Source organism: Callorhinus ursinus, unplaced genomic scaffold, assembly GCF_003265705.2.
Source record: "Callorhinus ursinus isolate GAN/ISIS: 27379988/994484 unplaced genomic scaffold, GSC_fseal_2.0 scaffold10, whole genome shotgun sequence".
In the NCBI taxonomy this organism is placed as follows: Eukaryota; Metazoa; Chordata; class Mammalia; order Carnivora; family Otariidae; genus Callorhinus; species Callorhinus ursinus.
Window position 1 is genome coordinate 30,338,797 of NW_027397072.1, and position 22,262 is coordinate 30,361,058.

At 43.1% G+C, this 22,262-nt stretch overlaps 1 protein-coding gene across 4 annotated transcripts in view; it reads left to right on the forward strand.

Moving 5' to 3' along the window:
• Nucleotides 1-403: 403 nt before the first annotated feature.
• VIT (vitrin) overlaps nt 404-22,262 on the forward strand; it is a 100,096-nt gene continuing 78,237 nt past the window's right edge. For all 4 annotated transcript variants that reach the window (XM_073897283.1, XM_073897282.1, XM_073897286.1 and 1 more), the window contains exons 1-2: nt 404-648; nt 21,994-22,063. In XM_073897283.1, the coding sequence (XP_073753384.1) occupies nt 22,006-22,063 (58 nt within the window). In that variant the 5' untranslated portion in view covers nt 404-648; nt 21,994-22,005. The remainder of the gene's footprint in view (nt 649-21,993; nt 22,064-22,262) is intronic.

A 22,262-nucleotide genomic window follows, 5' to 3' on the forward strand; every position in this document is an offset into this window, starting at 1 on the left:
AAAATAGTATTACTATGTAGGAAAAGTAAGTGTTTTCAACTCTAAGAGTGAGAGCCCAGTAGAGCCAGCTTGGTGGTATTGGCACAGTGTTCAGTGTTCTTTCCTTATGCAGTTTAATCAGCTGCTCACTGGCATTTGAAAAAGAAAGAGAAAATTTAATTGCCCCGTGTAAGTCCTTTTTAGAGTATACGTTTTATTTCCCATTTTATTGAGGCACTTCTCTTCCACTTTTTAGATTTTCTAATTATAGAATTTGCTTACTGAAAATGTGTGCTTTAGGCTAGAAAAGAATATTTAGAAATCCTTACCCCAAAGAAAAGCAAGTGGGAGTGGAAATTTGAAAGAGGACCGCCTAATTCAGCACTAAAACCAGTGTGAGAAGCAGTGTGTGAGTGTGTGTGTGTGTGTGTGTGTGTGAGCATGTGCATGTGTGTGTGTGGCTAAAATGTGCTTTTCAAAGTGCTGAGAGGTTGATGGGAATGTTTGATTAGCTCCTCTGAGAAAAGAGAAAAGTTGCTTGGACCTCTTCTTGTTTCTTCTTTAGAATAATTTGGATGGGATTTGTGATGCAGAAAAGCTTAAGGAAAAAAGGATATCCATTCTGTGTGGTGGAAATTTTTTGAAAAAAAATTGCTCTCTTCAAACAAGGTATGTCTGATGAATTACTAAGCTATGTAGATAGTTTGCTTTCCATTTCTTATTATAAAAACCTTAAAATGTATTTATCATTAAGAAACTACAATACATACCTTGACCAAGTAATCAGTCTGTACAAATTTTAGTCTCAGGAGAATTGGGAGGGGGTGGGGGGAGTTGACATCCTTGTAAACAACTAATAATATGTAGATCCACTATAAATGAATTGTGCTGAGATAAGATTAGAACAAGATTTTTGACTGTATTTTTAAACCAATGTTATTATGGTTAAAACAAGTTGGAAAGTATGACATAGGTCTCTTTATTATGCTGCCCTTTTTTATACCTTGCTTCCTCTATGGAATATGATAGCAGTGTAACGAATTGCTTCCAACAATGTATGAAAAGCAGTATGAGAAAAGGACACATTGATGCTAAGTGAAGAGAAATGATTTAGTGTGGTTCTAAACGTCTCTCTACTCAGATCTCAGTGGAATGTAGCTAGTTGTACAATTCTGTATCTTGTTTCTACTGGAAGTGTTTTCTTAGGCTGAAAGCTTCTTTAACTGATAAGCCCGAGAAAAGGCTGGTATTGTTAAGTCTACTATTGTAGCTCAACTTTGCCCAGGGAAACAGGGTATAAAATCTCTTTTAAGTATGATTTGTGTCAAACTAGTATAAACATGGAATAAATGACTCAAGCACACAGGTTAAACAGAGAGGATAAGATTGAATAGTTAGACTTGATCGTTTCCTCCAAAAAACCCAGGCATCTTTGCCATCTCCAGATCGAGAGTGGAATTCCAGATTTTCTTTGGGTTTATTGTAAAAATAAAACCAGGCATTCTTGGCCGTGGTGGTTATTCAAAAATGTGAGCGCTAAGAAAATAGCATTTTGCCATTACGTTGCGTTGCAATAAATTTGGAAGTTTTGGTGGTAAAGTTCTGAGGTTGTTTTTCTCTCCGTCTCTTGAAAGATGAAAACACCCTGCAGCAAAGCAAGATCAAACGCTATTTGTTTGTGTATTTTCTCTGTTATGTATGTTAGCTCCAAGTGGTGACTATGCCTCCTTCAGTAGGAAAGTTGGACGTGCCTGTCTTTTATTTATTGAATTAAAATACCCTCTTTTGTAAAAGGGCTTTAGACAGAGAATTGTGAGACTAAAGGGCTGCATTTTTAATTGCAATGTGCTGGTTTCCCAGACCAAGCTTGATTTAAATATATCTTACACCTCACCACGGAAAGGAAACACCTAAAGAACATTGGAAACACTTAGTATCCATCCTGAAATGGCGTTTACTCTAGGAATATCATTTAGAAGATCTAGTGATCTCTTTTGCCAAGTTACTGATTACAGGAAGAATAGTTTCTTTCAGAAAAAAAAAACACACTGGGTTTCAAATGGTTTACGAATAGCATCGGGAAGACAGAAATGCTTGTGCTGTTCTCGTCTGTAATTCCTGTCAGACGTACCGGAACGCAGGAAAGCAGTAGGGTTAGCGCACTGTTCCAAGCCCGGAGTCCTATAACGGTAACGGTTCTGCCACTACCTGGCTGAGTCACCTCGGGAAAGGTGAGCAACCTTTCCTGACTTTCGCTTCCCCATCTGCAAAGGAGAAATCGCAATGCCTGCCCACATCCCTCCCACGGTGGTCATGAGCTTCAGTATTGATTCTCAGCTCCAATAGGGTTTTGAAACTTGAAAAGTTCTATAGACATGTAATCTCCGCCCCCCCCCCCCATATTCAAAACCAGATTACACTGGAAGGAGTCATTGGTCTCAAAATAAATGTTTCGTGGCCTCCATGATGTTACTTGTGGCCACACGTGTAACTTCTCTGCTTGCTTCCTTGGAAGCAGAAGCCAGGTAGCAATGGTGGTGGGTGATCTGTCAGGAGAAGGGCGTTCCAGCTGTGTGAGCTTGGGGAAGTTATTCCATATCTCTGTGTCTCCATTTCCTCATGTAGGAGACGAAGAATGGACAAGATCGTTTCTAAGTTTCTCTCCTAATGCTATGGTTCCGTGCACCGGAACCTCGCCAATATCAAGACATGGCCAGGCCTCTGTACATTACAAAGTGAAGAAGTAGCAAAATGGGTTTTGGAACCTGTGGTATATTTAAAATATTTATGTTTACCTAACTAATGACTTTTTGAGGTATACAAAAATGAAACCTACCATAACTGCATATTATATAAATATAACACAAGTATGTATATATGTATATACATGTGTATATATTATATTACTATATTATGATAATATATATATGTTACTAAGGACAGTGTGGGCCAAGTTGTATAACAGACTTCTTTCAGTTTTTTTTTTAAGATTTTATTTATTTATTTGAGAGAGAGAGAGAATGAGAGATAGAGAGCATGAGAAGGAAGAGGGTCAGAGGGAGAAGCAGGGAGCCCGATGCGGGACTCGATCCCGGGACTCCAGGATCATGACCTGAGCCGAAGGCAGTCGCTTAACCAACTGAGCCACCCAGGCGCCCTGAGACTTCTTTCAGTTTTCTGGTGCATTTCTATGACTACCTATGTACCCTCGTGTGGAGATAATGTCAAATATCTAAATTTAAGGCCTTCCATGCAAGGCCAAGGCCAAGTGGCCCTCCTGGGCTCTGTGGATCCTGTGGGAGTTTGTCTGGCAGGAGGACCCACCCCTTCTTAAATGTGTTAACTTCGGCAAGTTACTTAAGCTCTCTTGGGCCTCAGTTTTCTCATCTGTAAAAGGTGTCTGTTATTAGTGCCTACCTCATAGGATTGTGGCAAAAGCTTCTGTTGGTGCCTGGTACACCATCAGCACCCAAATGTTAGCAAATATTTTCTTTATTATATGTGGCTGGAATGAAGAAATCTGATCAGCTGTGAAACAAATCAATTGTAATACTTTTCAAACTTTTAAACATTAACTCTGTGGATGTGGGTAGCAAACAGATTTGTGAAATTATGTGATATTAATATAATCATTAGAAATGTGTTGCCATTTCTTCCTCCAGAGGATGTGAGCTAATTCATCAATCAGCAAATGATAAGCAAGAGAGGCAACTTCTGTGATGCCTGTAATTCGAGAAGCCCCAAGGGCCCCCCTCTCCTTGCCTAAGAATGGGTCCCTCTGTGGTTTGCAGGAGGTGGTGGTATTCCTGGCCCTCTGAACATACAGAGGGGGAGCTAGAGAATTGCCCAGGGGACCTGCTACCTTTTACAGGTATGACAGGTCCTTGTGCATGTGGCGATGAGCAGCTTCTGTGAGTGCAGAGAACAGGTAAAGAAAGGAGCAGTAGAGCAGGACAAATTTAGTTGCAGCGTCAGCAATGCCTGTTGGATATTGTGCTGGTTGCTAATTTTTAATTAAGCTGCAGGAGTGCACGCCAACAGCCGGGGCCTCCACAGCCCCTGGTCAGCCCGGATCCGGCCCTAACTCCTGTCATTTGCCTGCATCCCTGGGCTCACCGGCAGCTGGCCTCTCCAGGGGGTGCACCTGTGCCCTGCTGGCCCAACTCTTGTCACCAGCCTCCACTGCTGTGCACAGTGCGTGGTGAGACCCTGCAGCCACGGGAGTGCATGAGGACAGTCAGGGGCCCACACCTGCTAGAGGGCCAGCAGCAGGGCCTGGTTCTTGCCATGACACGTGTGTCTGCACCTGGCCCCTGCCGAGACCCAGGCCCCTGCAGCTGACCCCTGCAGCTCCTGCATGCACACCACCAGCTCTGGCTGTCATCACTGCCTATCCTGGTCTCTAAGGACCCAAAAAGCCCTTGCAGATACCCCCAACATGCTCACCAAGGACTACCCGGTTGTCAATGTTGGGGACCCCAGCAGCGACAAGGCACCACAAGCCCCACTGGACCCAGAGTCACAGGGCGTCCCAGCATGCCTCGACCCACCAGTGAGGACACCTGACCAAAGTAACCTTCCCTTACTGAAGTCAGGCCATAAGGTCTAGAAGAGGTAACTCGACACCTACGCAAAGCTATGAGCATCGTGAAGAACTAGGGAAATGACATCACCAAAGGAACACAGGAAACCTCCATTAACTGACCCTCAAGAAATGGAGATGCATGAACCACCCGACAAAGAATTCACAAGCAAACACAGCTAAAGAATTTAATGACATCAGGAAAACAACATAAGAACAAAATAAGTTCAACAAAGACACAAACAACATAAAAAAGAACCAAACAGGGTGCCTGGGTGGCTCAGTTGGTTAGGCGACTGCCTTCGGCTCAGGTCATGATCCTGGAGTCCCTGGATCGAGTCCCGTGTCGGGCTCCCTGCTCAGTAGGGAGTCTGCTTCTCCCTCTGACCCTCCCCCCTCTCATGCTCTCTCTCTCTATCTCATTCTCTCTCTCAAATAAATAAATAAAAAATCTTAAAAAAAAAGAACCAAACAAATTTTGGAACTGAAGAGTAAAATTTTAATTAAAAAATCACACACGCACACACATTTAAGTCGGTGTGAGATCACCTAGGTGAGTTCCTGTTTGCAGACCAGGAGCTGAAGGACCAAAATCCAACGAGATTCCCAGAGGTCCATGTTCACAATGGAGCAAAGACTATTTTGGTCTTGTTTATTGCATTTTTCTACGGTTACCTCATCCATTACACAAACAGTTGTGGATACGGGATTTAAAATTTGTTTTTAATCAACTAGAAAACTTTTCCACTTCAACAGATTGCAAATCTTAAAGAAATCTCCTTAGAGACTTCCTATCTGACGTGCTCGGGGCTGCCTGGGGAGCGCACAAAGCAGGCACCAAGCGATGCTCTGAGTTGAGACCTATAAAAGCTGTACGTCGTGTGGCAAACCTGCATTAGGCAAATCCCCCACACAGCAGATGTTGTGGCTCGGATGAAATCCATTGCCACATTCCAGTGCTTAATATCCTCAGGGACAAAGGTGAACTGAGATAATGGGATGCCAAAGTCCTCTTCTGAGTCAAACCTACAAGCCGCGGGTCTTGGAACAAAAGGAATACTAGTTTGGTTTAGATTCAGTTTAGGGACTATTTTGGTGTTTGTGTTTTATTTTGATGTTACAATTTTTAAAAATGTGTAGGCTCCTTTCTGCTTCCTATTACTTCACTGGATGCTTTTTTCAATTCTTTTTGAAGATGCTAGATGTCATTCCTCCGCTATTTGATTGGTTCAGTTGTCCTACCATCATCTAGAAGATTTCCATGAGAATGGGCTGAAGATCCTTATAAAAATCTCTGAGAGAGTAGGAAGGAGCATGGGTGTTGAATCGCTCCCTTTCTGGGGCCCTAGAAGAATTTAGCTCAATGGCAGTCACAAACCCATATGGTTCCTTCACCAACAAGTCCCAAAATCAGCCATAATTAACCTGGGCAGCTTTGCCTCTATAGAGTCTTCAGCTAGAGTCTAAATACATCATGTTTGCAAGAGGATGAGATAAAAATGACGTGATTGATGACAGTACTCACGATTAACCACCACTGAACAACAAAAAATTGTATTTGCTGACACCCACACAGCTCTTCTCGTGTGCCAGACACTGGTTTAAACCCTCTTCATATATTCACTCATTGAATCTTAACAGCAACCCTATGAGGTAGGTTGTAACTACTCCTATTCACAGATGGGACATCTGGGGCACTGAGAAGGTAAGTAAGTTGTCCAAGGTCACACAGCTAGTAGGCGACGGGGCTCCACCTCAAACCCAAGCAGTCTACTTCCAAAGCTCACGTTCTTAACCTACCAGGCAATGAGTACACATGCCCCTGGTTTTTCTGTCACCGCACCAAATTAATCTTTGCCATCCCTGAAAACATTGTTTTCAAGCCAAGTAAATTCCAAAGCAACCATTCCTTCCTGCAAGTAGAGACACAAGAGTAACCCTGATGGAGAGGAACTGAAGTTTTTTTATTTCTGTCATTCTTAGATGAGCTCCTGACTTAAGGACACTTTTCAGGTGTGTTGGGTAGAACCTGACTCTCGGGGGAAGGCTGAGGTACAGAGCTCATTATCAAGCCCTAGGAGTAGCCGGTCCCCAAAAGGTGTCCTTTATCTTCACTCCAGGGCTCAGTTAGCAGCAAGGCACAGAAAGAAACTTGTTTCCTAATGACTCAGACTTCAGAGAAGCACTTTCCCCGGTAAGGGTCTCTACACTGACAAGACTCTAGTAAAAATTTCTCAAATTCCTTCCTTCAGTGAAAGAAAGGCTAAAGTTTTGTGTGGACATGTGGTAAAAATTCATAAAAACCACCCTTCAGGCTATAGTGGGAAGGACTCTCTGCATTCTTTCTTCTCAGATTCAAAAAGAAAAAAAAGAGAGAGAGAGAGAGAAACTATTCCTTCAGGGGAACCCAGTGTATAGTTTCCAAGAGATCAGGTCACTGGCATCTCAATGCTAAGTGAATTCCCTCCTCCGGGTTCCTCTGTGTCCCAGACAGAGAAAACAGGCTTTGGAAGTAAAGGTGCGAGTCAGCTTGCCCAGACTGGCTTTGCTTATATAATAGAGTGAGTGAATCTATAGTCCAAAAGGTAAAAGGAATTTGGGGAAGCAGAGATAACACTGAATGACAGGAACAACAAATATTTATTGAGCCACCATCATGTGCCATTATAATTCTACATGCTTGGGAAGAAGAGTGAACAAAATAGTCTCCGTTCCCCTAGAGCTTGCCAATCTGGGGGACATTGGTGGTATTAGGGGCTGTGAAAAACCTAAGAACATAGACTAAAGAGACTGGACAGAGCAGGGAGATGAAGTGATGATTTGCATTGCATGGTTAGATAAATGTCTGATAAAGGGACATTTAAAAAGAGAGAGAGAGGTGAAGGAAGCCATGGAGCAACCTATGTGAATACTTGGGGGGAAGAACAATCCAGGCAGACCAAAGAGCAAATGCAAAGGCCTTGAGGTAGCACCATGCTTGGGAGGGCCACGGTGTCTGGAGCAGGCAGAGTGCAGAGGAAAGTTCGTGTGGAGGTACTTGGACAAGTCGACGTGGAGGGCATTATCCTAATGTTCCTCAAGTTCCCCCAGGAGCCCCCCACTGCCCACTCACACACCCCACCTGCGGCTCTGGCCTCTGCCCTGGATGAAATCTGAGTAGGTCCCTTAATATTTCAGGCCACACTAAGAATTTTTTTTTTCTAGCATATCGCTATTTATTTTTTGTGTTGTCTCTTCTTTGTTCTTCTATTCCTCCTTTCCTGCCTTTTTAATTTTTTAAAATTTTTTATTGTTATGTGAATCACCATACATTACATCATTAGTTTGTGATGTAGTGTTCCATGATTCATTGTTTGTGCATAACACCCAGTGCTCCACGCAGAACATGCCCTCTTTAATACCCATAACCAGGCTAACCCATCCCCCCACCCCCCTCCCCTCTAGAACCCTCAGTTTGTTTTTCAGAGTCCATAGTCTCTCATGGTTCGTCTCCCCCTCTGACATACCCCCCTTCATTCTTCCTCTCCTGTTATCTTCTTCTTTTTCTTTTTTCTTAACATATGTTGCATTATTTGTTTCAGAAGTACAGATCTGTGATTCAACAGTCTTGCACAATTCACAGCGCTCACCACAGCACATACCCTCCCCACTGTCTATCACTCAGCCACCCCATCCCTCCCACCCCCCACACTAAGAATTTTTAAAAAGACCTTGCCCACATTACACCCCCAAACAATCAGTTTGGCCATTAATATGGATGTAACACTTAAGTAATGCTGAAAAACTGAACAATGGCATTCACAGTTTCAAGTTTCACCCTGCCCCCGGGCCTAACCGCTGCTGTGGGGAAGGGGGCAGGCCTGGATTCTCTCTCTGCTCTGTGCCTCTAGCCCCTCTGCCCCTTGGCTGCTAACAACAGTATCTTCCTGCCCAGAGTTGAAGTGGGTACAGAGCAGAGAGGTAAGGGGACAGAAGGGCCTTGTAAGCGGACACTGGTGTAAGCTGGCCCCTGGGGCTCCCTGGGCTTGGCAGGCACGTACAGGGATTTCTTGTTCACATGGGGCACTGCCGCAGGTTCGGAGATGCTCCCCATTTGTTGGGAACCCCAGGTGCTGTTACATATGGATCTGCTCTGGCTGGGGGTTTACGGGGTTCCTTGCTCAGCCTCTGAACACCCGGCACTCCCTCTCCTGTGCCTCCTGCTGTGGCCTCCTCAGCCCTCCGGGCACCTGGCTTGGGCAGGACCTAAAGTGACCCCAGGCTGATGCTGACACAGAGGCTGGTTTGCCACAAGCTCTTCCCTCTCCTGTAGATGCCTGAATCATGAGCAGGACACCAGGCCACTGTGCCCCCAAGCCCAAGAGACACAACCACTCAGTCATCTCAAATGGGGCTACGGGACATCCAAGCTGGACTTCCAAAGATAGTGACCAAGAGCCGGGATGCCTGGCTGCCTGCCTCCCTCCAGACCACACCACAGTTGGCGGAGCCAAGAGGGAAGCTGGAGACTGGACAGCAGGAATTGCTTTGGGGAAAGTTACTGGCGTTTTCCCTCCTCCTCCCCGTCCCCAGATGCAGGAGGGGAGCAGGGGAACAGACAGTCGTGAGATGACACCGTCAGGGAGACCACTTGGGAACATGGGAGTAGTTCTCACGTAGTCTCAGCTGAAGCTAAGACAAAGGGTTTTAACATCTCATTACACAGTCAATTACAATACACTCCAGTGTTTATTTAGATGGGTGTGTTATGCCTGGTTAAACTTAAAAATACGCCTGGTGCCTCACTGTACCCTAAATAACATTTGTGTGAGAGAGAAAGCTCTATGTGAGTTCATGCCCAGATAGAACTCAAAAAAATCTCCTGGCCTTACAGTCAAGACAATTATATCATACAATGTCCGTATTTTTGAGTGTGCATCTTGAACTATTGTCAACAGAGTATTTCAAAAAGCCTCGGATATATGTGTCAAGGCGAAAAGGAAGGTGAACCCATCCTGGAGAGTGGTAGAATGGGGTAGTGAAGGGGGTTAAATGCGAGGCCTGGGATGGAATTCTGGTGCTGCTCTGTGTCCATTGTCCTTGGACAGCTCACTAAATTCTCTAAACCTCTATTTCCTACTCTGAAAAATAGGCATAATTGTACTTAGCTGGTAGGAGCATTGTGATAATGAAACAAGATGGCCCATGTGCAGTGCGAAGCATATGGTAAGCACTCAACAAATGAAGCTGTTGTCATCGGAGTGGACTCTAAGCTTCTACAACTTCCCATGAAGAACAAAGAGACCAATCCCATCTCATGTGACAGGCCACACTGGACAGCAGGGCCAAAACTGTCAGGAGGGACGTGAAGGAGGGTTGGAAGTCTCCGGCAGAGCTGAGAATGGTCTGGAGAGGGCCTCTGGAGCCTGATGCCACATGGCTCCCTTCGGAGCTCCCTGGGTCCTCCTGCTTCAAAACAACTCCTTCTGCTGGTTCTCCCCAACTGCCGGGACTTAATCCTCCATCCCCTCAATTGCTCAGCCGCAGTGACTGCCCCCCTCCACACCCTCCCTTCCCCCCCACCCCGAGCCTATGGTTGCTGGGATTCAAGAATGTGCTTTGCCCCACGGCCCTGCACTTGCCTCTCCGCAGCATGAGGACAGCTAGGACCCTGTCATCTGCAATGAACCCACTCGTTACCAAGAGGCCGACGGGAAGATGCTATGGACCTTACAGACACACCCTCATCTTCCTTCCCACCTCAGCTGGAAGGCTATGTGAGACCTGAGAATGTTTTTTCTGTGCCTCAGAATTGAAGGCAGACCAAAAAGCACAGAGTGTTCAGGCCAGTCAAAGCTCTGGGGATTGCAGCTGGACTGATCCAAACACACGGCTCCAAATTCACAGTGGATGGCCCCTTGGCAACCACAAACCTCAAAGCCCAAGGGAGAAAACCCAGTGGGAGGAGGCAGGACTACTCCACAGTGTCAAAAACATTAGGTAAAGAAGCTTCTGATGAGAGAAGCTCCTCTTCCAAAGCTCCATGAGAATCTTTTAAACACACACGGTTTCCAAAGTAACTGAGAGGAGCGGTCATGGTCCACCTCGTCTTTTATTAAGGTCCTCAGCCCTTCCCCCAGATTGACTGCCCTTCTATTACAGAGGATAAATAACTCTTGGAAGGAGTTCTTTAGAGCTCATTTGGGGGCATGCCTGCAAACTAGTATTTTTTTCCTACTGGCAATATAGGATCTAAACTACCACTTCAGAGACGTAATTACTGTTTGCAGCCTCACTGGAAATCACTATTGGTCGAAGGTTTTGTGGATGTGGTAAGCATTACCATATGTCAGGTTCTTAACGAGATACAAAATGATGGTCTGAAACATGCACACCAACAAAGGCTTTCCCTTTTTGGTGTTCTGACATATAGAACCATGGCCACATGGATCAACGAGGCTGACAGCATAGGCATAGCTCAGTCATAGGACACAGGGACGACCTCTCTAACCCACCCAATGCCCACGAGTAAACATCGCTGCTTTAGGATTTGACCTGATGGTACATGGTGATCAAGAGTGGTCCTAGAGAAAGTGATCCTGAGTTGTTCACATCCTAGTTATAAAAAAAAAAAAAAAATCACCTATATTGATGGAAAATTCCTAGGTTGGAACATCAGTAAGCATGATACATCCTTAGAAATACACGGGGGAAACAAAATTCTCACACATCAGAGTTTGTCAGCCCTGACACTAGGCCCGTGCCATGCTGGATCACACATCAGAGTTTGTCAGCCCTGACACTAGGCCCGTGCCATGCTGGATCACACATCAGAGTTTGTCGGCACGGAGAGGCAGAGGCCCCACCCAGATTATGACGACCAAAAATGTCTTCAAACATTGCCACATCTTCGGGGGGTGGGGCAAAATCACTCTTGGTTGTGAAGCATGGCCACCAACACACCGGGAACTCCACAGTGACATTCTGACAGCATAGTTTCAAGGTCACCCACTCCCATGCTTGCCTCCCAGAGCATTCCAGATGTACAGGCTGTGCTCCTCATTCTCAGGGGCTGTCCTCACAGCTTACGGGATTCTCTGTCACACTTCTTCCCAGAGCCCTGCTCCCAGGTTGGAGACAGCCTCTCAGACCCCAGCTTGGTGCTACCAATGAGAGGCAGGCACAGGTGGCCTTTTCATTTTAACCGTTTTCATTTTCCCACTAATCATGTCAGGGAAACAGATAACTAAAACAACAGAGATGAAAAGGCTTTGAACCAAAGCTTCAGGAAATAGAAACCAACTCCAACTGGCTAGAGTAAAAGGGCCCAGAAACGTCTATGTCATGCGCTAGAGACTGGGTCCAGCTGGACCTCCTTCAGACTGGAAACGGGACCTGGGAAGTGGCCAGAAACCAAAGCGTCTTCTCGCCCTGCCCCTCCCAGAGCCACAGGCTTTCTCTTCTCCTCTCTTTCTGCCTTCACCTTCTCCGTCTCATTCAGGACCCCACGTGGACTTCAGGTTGGCTCCCATGGTTTTCAAGGCTTTCAGGATCCTGATTCCAAAATCACAAGGGAGCTCTTGATTGGCCTATGTTATCTTTTCTTGCCAGACCAGCCAAGTCACACAATTTCCGCTAGTGTTATTTCTGCATCTGACTATAATATTTGAGACATTTATTTCAGGTGTCTTTAGAGATTAAAATCCTAGATATCACCAGGCATTTAAACATGCAAAACACGACACAAATGAGGAGTGGAGTTTCAATGTTGTAATAATAGCATATAATAAATCACAGAATTATTTAGAATTTACAATAATAGTTATGTGAGGGGTTTGATATAGTAAAAAGAGCACAAGACTAAAATAGAGATTTGGCCTTAGACAAGTCACTTCACTGCTCGGAATTATAGGGAGAGTAATGTCCATTCTACCTCCTCAAGAGGTTCTTAGGTTCTTAGGTGATTCAGATGCGAGAATTGTTGAGAAAGCATCTTACAGACTCTGGCATTATTAGTCTTCTCCAGTTAAAAAGACAGGTACTGCGAGTTAGGAAGCAGTCAGGAATATTTTTTCCCTGCAAGCCCAACTGAAGGGGAAATACATTATCTCACACATCAGGTGGTCCAGAGGTGGGCCCAGCCTCCGGGCACAAGACAGGCAGAGCTCCAGCTCCATTTCTCTGTGATTCACTTGGCTGCCTTCCACCTTTTGGTGTTGAATCGTTCCTCACACTGACTTGTCTCATGGTCACAAGATGGCTGCCAGCAGACCAACAAGGGAGGCACCCTCTCTCCCTGAAAAACATAGGACTAAATCTTTCCATTCTGTGCGTCTGATACCACTCAGGACACAGCCCACCCTTGAACTAAGCGCCATCACGTGGAGAGTGATGCTGTGCTGTTGGGCTCAAGCTGAGGTTCTGAGGCAATCCCCAGCAAGGGGGAGAATGTATATAAACAGTCTTTAGCTGAGACTTGGAATCAGGATCCACCCCAGGAGCTGGGGATGGAGCAGCTTCCTCTGAGTCATTTGTGTGGATTTATTACTCTTATCAAATTGGGGCTGTGTTAGGAAAGAGGAAGTAGGGAAGCAGCTGCCCTGCTTAGGCAGCCAACAGCGTCCGGTCCACACAGCCTGATGGAGAGCACATCTTCAAGTAGCCTGGTACATTCTTTGGAGCCAACATGGAGAAAAGGCAAAATCTCACCTGCCTCCCTTGCCTATTTGGCTTGCACATTTCTCTTGGCGTTTCTTTAAGACAAAAGAAGGCTCAGTCTGTTAAGCGTCCGACTCTTGACTGTGGCTCGGGTCATGATCTCAGGGTCGTGAGATCAAGCCCTGCATTGTGTCCTGCTGGGCGTGGAGCCTGCTTAAGATTCTCTCTCTTCCCTCTGCCCCTCCCACCCTCTCTAAAATAAATAAATAAATAAATCTTTAACCAAAAAGATAAAAGAAGGAAGGAATTGGAAAGAGAAGGAAAATAAGGAAAGAAAGAAAAACCACCATGATGCTTTCTGGCTCGCTTCTGTGCTCCCTCCCTCCTTCCCTCTCTCTCTCTCTCTCTGTCTCTCTCCCTCTCCTTCACAAAATCCTGGGGGATTGTAATGGTGTCTGCTGGTGTCATGGCAACAGGAAATGCAGTGTTTCAGGCCCAGCCCAGAAGAATATGATCTGTGTGAAGGTTTACATGCAGATCAAGGCCACCTCCACATTGTAAAGGCCCCTCCTAGGACCTGGTCTTCCTTTTTCCGACCTCACTAGATCAACCCACATCCACTGACAAGCAGCTGAGGCTTTACATCAGGCAGAGACGGAGAAAGAAAGGCTGCAGATGTGGCCTCTCCCCACTCAGAGATGTCGGTCCTTAGGGGATTTTTGGCATTTTGGAAACATAGCACAAGCCTCTCATAACTATTAAATGTTTCCAGATGGACACTGGCTCTTTCTGCCTTGTGGACAAAGAGTATTGTTAGGTGCTCCCCCTTGTAGCATCATAGATCAGACACACACCAGCATTGCATAAATCTTACACGCCCACTAGGGCAGATTTTCTGCAAGTGAGGGGCTCAAGTGAACCTCTAGGGGGCTTATTAAAAATGATGAATGCAAAAATAATTTTTTAAGTCCTCCATGTCTCCCTATTGCCTAAAGGATCAATTGCACATTCTTTAGGCATGACATTCAAGGCCAACATGGCCCCTTCTTTTCTCTCAACAGTCTGATTCCTCTCCTAGCCTCTCAGAGCAGCTCCCAGTTCCTGAATCTACTCAGGCCCTTGGGTCCTGTCCTTCCCTCACCACTCACTGTGTTCCAACCTGCCAGTTCAACTAATTCAAGCCCCTTCCGATCCCTACACCCCAGGCCTACTTGACCATCCACCCCTTCTGCCATCACTGTTTGCTCTTCAGCAGAGACTCTCAACTCTGGCTGCACAGGGGAGCCACCTGGGGAGCTTTAAAACAGTATCAATACCAACTCAGACCAATTACATCAGAACAGTTGAGGGAAGTGCACTTGCTTATTATGAAACAGCCATTGCAAGTGGTGAAATGCAAAGAAATCTGGGCTCAGGATGCCCGATTTGAAGTCCAGTTCTTCTTCTGCCTAACCATGTGACCTTGGGCAAAGTACCCCACCCCCTGCATGCCTCCACATTTCCACCTCTAAAATTAAGTCAGGAACTAGCCCCCACCTCATCAGGTTGTTGAAAAGATCATCAAATGAATTAATATATCACTGACATCATGTCATGTGCTCCATCAGTGTTAGTTATGAGGAAGGTGCATCAGACTCCCTCTAGAAGACTCTAGGCAACTTGGTGAGTGGACCTGCATCTTGCTCCTTTCTGCCTAGCACAGAGCGCACACACAACTTTTTTTGAATGATTAAATGGATTTGTGAAAGACGATGCATTTCGAATTTTTGAGGTCAGAGAGATTTACAAGGAAGAGGTGGCCCATGAGCTGAACCTCGGATAGGCTTGTGAGAGGCAGATGAGGAGTGGAAGGTATTCCAGAAAGGGCAATAGTTAGAGCACGGGACAAGACATGGAAGTGCTGCATGTAGACAAAGACCCTCCTAGGACCCCAGGTATGCAAATTGCTGCAGTGTGATGGTTTGAAATATAAGTGGGGCCATTTCAGGAAGAGTCTGTAATGCCTCACTGAGGAATTCCGGCTTTATTCTGTAGACAATGAGTGGACTGTGAAGAAGGAGTCTGAGAGGGTGAATGGACAATCCGACCCATGCTTTAGGAAGCCAATCCTCCCCAGCTGGAGGCAAGGGTGACCTGGAGCCTGGAGAGCAGAGAGCAAGGAGCAGGCTAGGAGATTATTGCAGCTTCTCATTTGATATCAACATTATCTATGTTCAATTTTCAAAAAAAGTTATTCTATTAATTCTAACTTATTAACATATGTGCACAGAGTAAGGATTAAAATAGAACAAAACCGTCAGACTCACTTCTGTCTCTGATCACCACTTACCCAGTTTTTGTTCTCTAAAGCAATCACTGCACTGTTATTAAAATAAAAAAAAATTATAGGAGAGTACTGTGGACAGTTGTATGCCAACAAATTGGATAATCTAGCTGAAGTGGACAAATTCTAGAAACACAAAGCCTACCAAGACTGTGAAGAAATAGAAACTCTGAATAGACCCATAACTAGTAAGGAGATTGAATCAGTAATCAAAAATCTCCTGACAACAATAAGCCCTGGGTCTGATGGCTTCTCTTGTGAATTCCACCAAACATTTAAAGAAGAACTAACACCAAACCTTCTCAAACATTTCCCCCAAAATGCAGATAAGGGATTACTCCTTAAGTCATCCTATGAGGGCAGCATTACCCAGACACCAAATCAGACAAAGGCACTACAAGAAAACTACAGTGTCCCCTATCAATACAATATCCCTTATAAATATTGATGTAAAAATCTTCTACAAAATACTAGCAAATTGAATTCAGCAGCATATTAAAATAATTATACAACACGACCAAGTGGGATTTATTCCTGGAGTGCAAGAATGTTTGAACATACACAAAAATTGATTAATGTAATACACCATGTTAATAGAATAAATGGGGAAAAACAAACACATGATGATCTCAACTGATACAGAAAAAACATTTGGCAAAATGTAACGCCCTTCCATGATAAAAACACTCAACAAACTAGGAATAGAAGGAAACTACCTGAACATAATAAAAACCATATATGAAATCTCACAGCAAACCTCATGCTCAAAGGTGAAAGACTGAAAGCTTCTCCTCTAAGATCAGGAACAAGGCAAGGATGCCCACCTGTTTTCTCCACTTTTATTCAACATAGCCCTGGAAGCTCTAGCCAGAGGAATTAGGCAAGAGAGATAAATAAAAGACATCCAAAATGGAAGGAAGAAGTAAAATTATCTCTGTTTGCAGATGATATGAGTTTATCTGTAGAAAATTCTAAAGATTCCACAACAAAATTGTTAGAATGGGAAAAAAAAGTTGTTAGAATAAACAAATGAATTCAGTCAAGTAGTAGGATACAAAATCAACACACAAAAATCAGTTGTATCTTTATACGTGAACAACAAACAATCTATAAAGGAAATTAAGACAACAATTCCATTTACAATTGTATCAAAAAGAATAAAATACTTAGTAATTAATTTAACCGAGGAGGTTAAAGACTTGTACAATGAAAACTACAGAACATTGTTGAAAGAAACTAAAGAAGGCATAAATAAAAAGAAAAGTATTCCATATTCATGAATCGGAAGACTTAATATTGTTAAGATCTTAATACTATCAAGAGCAATCTACAGATTCAATACAGTACCTGTCAAAATCCCAATAATGTTTTTTGCTGAAATTGAAAAACCCATCCAAAAATTTATACGGAACCTCAAGGGACGTCAATTAGCCAAAACAGTCATGAAAAAGAAGAAGCAAACTGGAGGATGCACAATTCCTGATCTAGAAAACTTACTACAAAGCTATAGTAATCAAAAAAGTGTGGGACTGGCATAGAGGTAGACATACATACACATGGAATAGAATGGAGAGCCAGAAATTAACCCTTAACGTTATGGTCAAATGATTTTTGGACAAAGGTGCCAAGACCATTCAATAGGGAAAAGATATTAAACTGATAAGAACCTAACACCGTAAACAAGTACTAACTCAAATGGATCAAAGATCTAAATGTAAGACCTAAAACTATAAAACTCCTAGGAGAAAACAGAGGACAAAAGCTGCAAATCATTGGAGGTGGCAATGATTTCTTAGATATGACACCCAAAGGCATAGACAACAAAAGAAAAATAGACAAATTAGTCTTTATGAAATCTAAAAACCTTGTGCATCCAAAATACTGTAAACAAAGTACAAAAAATGGGAGAAAATATTTGCAAATCATATGTGATAAGAGATTAATATCCAGAAAGTATAGGTAACTCCTAAAATTCAACAACAAGAAAACAACCTAATTCAAAACTAGACAAGGGACTGGAATGGACATTTTTCCAAAGATTGACAAGTGGCCAATAAGCACTCAAAAATATGTTCAACATCACTAATTATGAGAGAAATGCAAATCAAAACTGCAATAAGATGCCACTTCACCCCTGTTAGAATGACAACTATCAAAAGAGACAAAAAACAGGAAGTGTTGGTGAGACTCTGCTCACCCTGGAAGCCTTGTGCACTGTTAGTGGGAATGCAAAATGATGCAGCCCCATTCTGAAAACAGTATGGTGTTTCCTCAAGAAACTAAAAATAAAACTACCATATGATCCAGAGATTTCCCTTTGAGGTATAATAATCACAAAAGAATTGAAAGCAGGGTCTCAAAGAGAGATTTGTACATCCATGTTCATAGCAGCATTTTTCACAATAACTAAAATGTAGATGCAAACCAAGAGTTCATCAGCAGATGAACAAATAAGTAAACTATGGCTTATACATGAAATGCAATATTATTCAGCCTTAAAAAGAAAGAAATTCTGACATATGCTACAACATGGATGAGCCCTGAAAACATACTATTTGACATGGGCCAGTCACAAAAAGCCAAAAAATGTATGATTCCACTTAAATGAAGTACTTAGAGGCAGAATGCAGCCTGGTGGTAGCCAGGAGTTTGGGAGATGGGGGAAATGGGTAATTTTTATTTAATGTGCGTGGAATTTCAGTTTTACAAGACAAAAAGTATTCTGGAAATAGATGGTGCCGATGATGGCACATTATGAGTGTATTTAATCCTGTTGAACTGTACTCTTAAAAAAATTGTTTAGCTAGTACATTTTACATTTGTGTATTTTATCCAAATAAAAAAAATGGGAGGAAAAAAACCATGAAGAACCATATAAATGTTATTATTTATTACCAACTTGCTCTTTTCTAACTCCGGGCAATAAGAGATTGAATTAAATTGGCTGGCAACTCTACTACATTGGCATGTATTTTTATCTCACCATCAAGCTTCATTTTTCATCAGAACTTCATATTCAGGACTCTATTTTACAGTTCACAGCAGAAGCCGTAAATGCACAGATCAGGAACACATGCTTTTGGAAACTCCAGTTGTTTCTCTTCGAACCTCAGTGAGCACGTGGGGTTGTAGGGCTCCAGCATTCCTGTGCGTGGCTTTGTGGCACAGACAGTCTGCAGTAACTGCTTAATGGGGTTGGTGGCCATCCTCATCCCAACCTCTGCAATGGTTAAGAGAGGGTTTGAATTTTTTTTTTACACACATTTCAAAAGGTACCTTTATGTTTTAAGCATTATGAGTAACTAGACCAAGCAAGGAGAGAGATTGAAGTGGTGAGAAAGAGGTCTGAAAACATTCTGATTCTAAGAGATCAGAGTGATTCTGGTCTTGTTCCATCACGAGCGAGTCAGCATTTGGGTGAAAACTCCTCCAAGGTTAGAGTGTTTCCTGGAATCCTGTTTGTTTTTAGCCACCCATGCCAGCGTGGAAAGATCAGATCCCTTATGTCTCCTGAAGTTGTAAGACAGATCTGCAAGCATTTCTCTCTGCAATCCATTTTCCCTCTGCTTGTTGACTATCGATAATGCTTATTGAGAAATAAATCACATGCCATAAATTGAAAGTGTACAATTCACTAGTTTTTAGTGTATTCATAAGATTGTCTTTGTTTTGTTTCTTCTTTTTATTTCCTAGGGAAAGGAGAGAGCCTTTGCTACTCACTCATTGATTCAATGTGTATTTATTGAGCACATAAAATATCAAGTACAGATCCCTGCCCTCATGAAGCTTGCATTCTAGTGGAGAACACAAACAATAAATAAGTAAAATAAGTAAACTATAAAGTATGTTAGTGGCGATAGTAACATGAAAAAAAATAGTAGAAAAAATAGGTTGTACCAGTTGGTGGTAAGTGGGAGATGGATCATAAATTTAAGCTAGGTGATAAGGAGACGTCTCAAGAGAAGATAACATTGAAGCAAAGACCTGAAAGAAATGAGGGAGTAAATCATGTTCTCATCTGCGGGAAGGGCAACCAGGTAAAGGAAACAGTAAGTGCAGAGACCATGAGATGTGTGTTCTAGAAACAGCCAGGAGGCCAGTGTGCCCAGACCTTAATACGTAAGGGAGAAATGAGGTCAGGGGGCCACATAGGGTCATAAGCCACTTGTCAAGACTTTGGCTTTGATTCTGAGTAAGGTGGGAAGCACTTTAGAGTTTTGATCTGAGGAATGCTGTGAACCGATGTACTTTGAACTGGGTCATGCTGGCTGTTGTGTGGATCATGGAGTCAGAGGGAGAGGGAGACGCCTTGTTAGGACGCTGGTTGTATAACTGTGTGTAAGCCTGAAAACACGTAAGTTGTTCTGGAGCTTCTCAAACTAGTAAAAGACAAACAAAATATTACTTGTTATCACCCTATTTCTAAAACATAACCCAGCTACTTAAGCATCAAATTGCAAATAGATTGTACACATGGTTTTATTTCTATTTTGAAACTAAAAACCGTTATCTGCCTATTATGTAACCAGTAGTCGATTACCTTTATTAGGAAATTTAATACATTGTTGCTGGAAATTAACAAAATCATCAGTTCTTTTTGAGGTTACTCTTGCTGCCTAATTTAATTGTTTGTAATAAAATCTTTCATATACTAAACAGTTTTATTTAAGTTAATTGTATCAGGTACTTGTATTACTCCCTCGGCCATAATTTGATAATTGCTTTTTATTAATAAAATCTGCATAGTCCTGAACCTAAATATTGGATATAAGCTTGCACTGGACCTAGCTAGTACCAGATTGTGTATTCATTTCTCTACTTTGGTGGCTTCAAAATCAGCCATGGAAGATTTACACACAGAAATCAACAAATGCTACAAGTTGGGGCTTTTTTTTCCCCCAGAGAGCAGATTTAGCAGCATACCATGGGGCATAGTGGCATGCAGGGTTTGAATGCCAGATTTAGGCCACACAGCGGTGGCACTAGGCAGAGAGGATGTAACAGGAGCCATCCACCCCAGAGGGTGGGGGTGCTTTATCATTGACATTGCTTGGAATGGCTAGCTTATAAAGATAATGAAAAGCATACCAACCTTAAACTTTATATTCTCTAGACAAGGTTCTTCCTTATTGCCCATGCTCACGGCAGATCCTTACCACCACTCCCACCCCCAGTCTGGTCCTACTGACTGCCTGGTCACCATGGGTGTGACCAGAAACTTTTCTAAGCCTTAGTTTCCTGAAGGGATCATAAAATCTACCACACTGGCTTATTGTGAAGATTCAAGACCATATAGAGTACATAGTATATGCTCTATGTAATGAGTAATGGTAGTATGACCAAACCTTTTAGGGTTTCCTCACAGCCTCAAGAGAAGGAGGAAACTCCATATAGATCAACAGCATCTTCATATCTACTCTGCTTCCCAGCCTCTGAGCTCCTGTCAGTGCTGTTCCTTCCGCTTGGGGTCACTTCTCCCTATTTCTGCGCGTCCAAACTGTTTGTCTTTCAAAATGACCCAATTACTATCACCTCTAGGAGACTTTCTCTTTTTCCCATGGCTGACATAATCTCTCCTTCCTCTAAAATTTGCTGGCTTCTTGGGGAATCTCTGGCACTATCCCGGACCTACTGGGATTAGAATCTGCATTTTAACAAGATCCCCAGGTGATTCCTATGCATGTAAGATTTAGGAAGTCTTGCTCTAAATCACTGGTCCTCAAACTTATCAGCACATTGGAATTACCTACAGAGCTTTTAAAAAACTTAACACCTAGACCCCACCTTAAGAGATTCTGATTCACCTGGTCTGAGGTGCAGCCTGGGCATCAGGGTCTTTTAAAACTCCCAGATGATACTAATATGCATCAAAGTTTGAGAACCTCTGGTCTGTAAACTCCCCTTATACTCCCTTATGGAGCCTGCACACTTTCTAATGTTAAGGTTATTCGTGTCTACGTATGTTTTCCCACTTCTAGTAAACTGTAGATCTTTTAAGAGCAAGAACTATTTCTTTGCTCAGTTTTTATCACCTCCTCCCTAACAATACCCAGCCATATAATGGGAGTTCAATAAATATTTGTTGCATGAATGATGAATGCAACATTTATTTGTAATCTAAAAATATTCTCTCAATACCATAAGTGTAGCTTTTGTCCTAATTTGAAGACTGGTTGAAACTATTCCCAAAATTATGCAGTCATTTCCTTTTCAGTTCTAAGGAAAGACCAAAGCTCTGAAGAATGGGGGCTGGTGGCTAGAGTGGGCTTTCTACCTGAGGATGGACTGACTCTCTGGGTACCAGCAAGGCTGGCCACTGCCATCTCTGTGGGCTCCTTGGAGAAAGCTGCAGCTTGGAACCCAGAGACCCCAGGGAGCAATGCCAAATGAAGGGGCCCCTCCCCACACTCCAAGCGTCCAACTCGGAACTCTTGGCTGAAATGTGATGGTGTTATTGTTTCTTCCTCTCTAGGGTGCCATTTTGATGTTTATGGGGATTGTTGTCCTCACTATGAAGGCATCTGTTATTGAAATGTTCCTTGGTAAGTACTTTTATATGTGTATCTGGATACGCTTTTAACATTTTCCTAAGGTCCAAAGAATCTTGCCAAGAAAATGTTTAAACCAAGACAGAGCATATAAACAGTACAGTGTATCTTTTTATGATAAACATTTTAGAGAGACGTTTAAGTGAGAATGTTCAGTGTAGATCAAATTCAGGATGTACGTGTGTATATATTT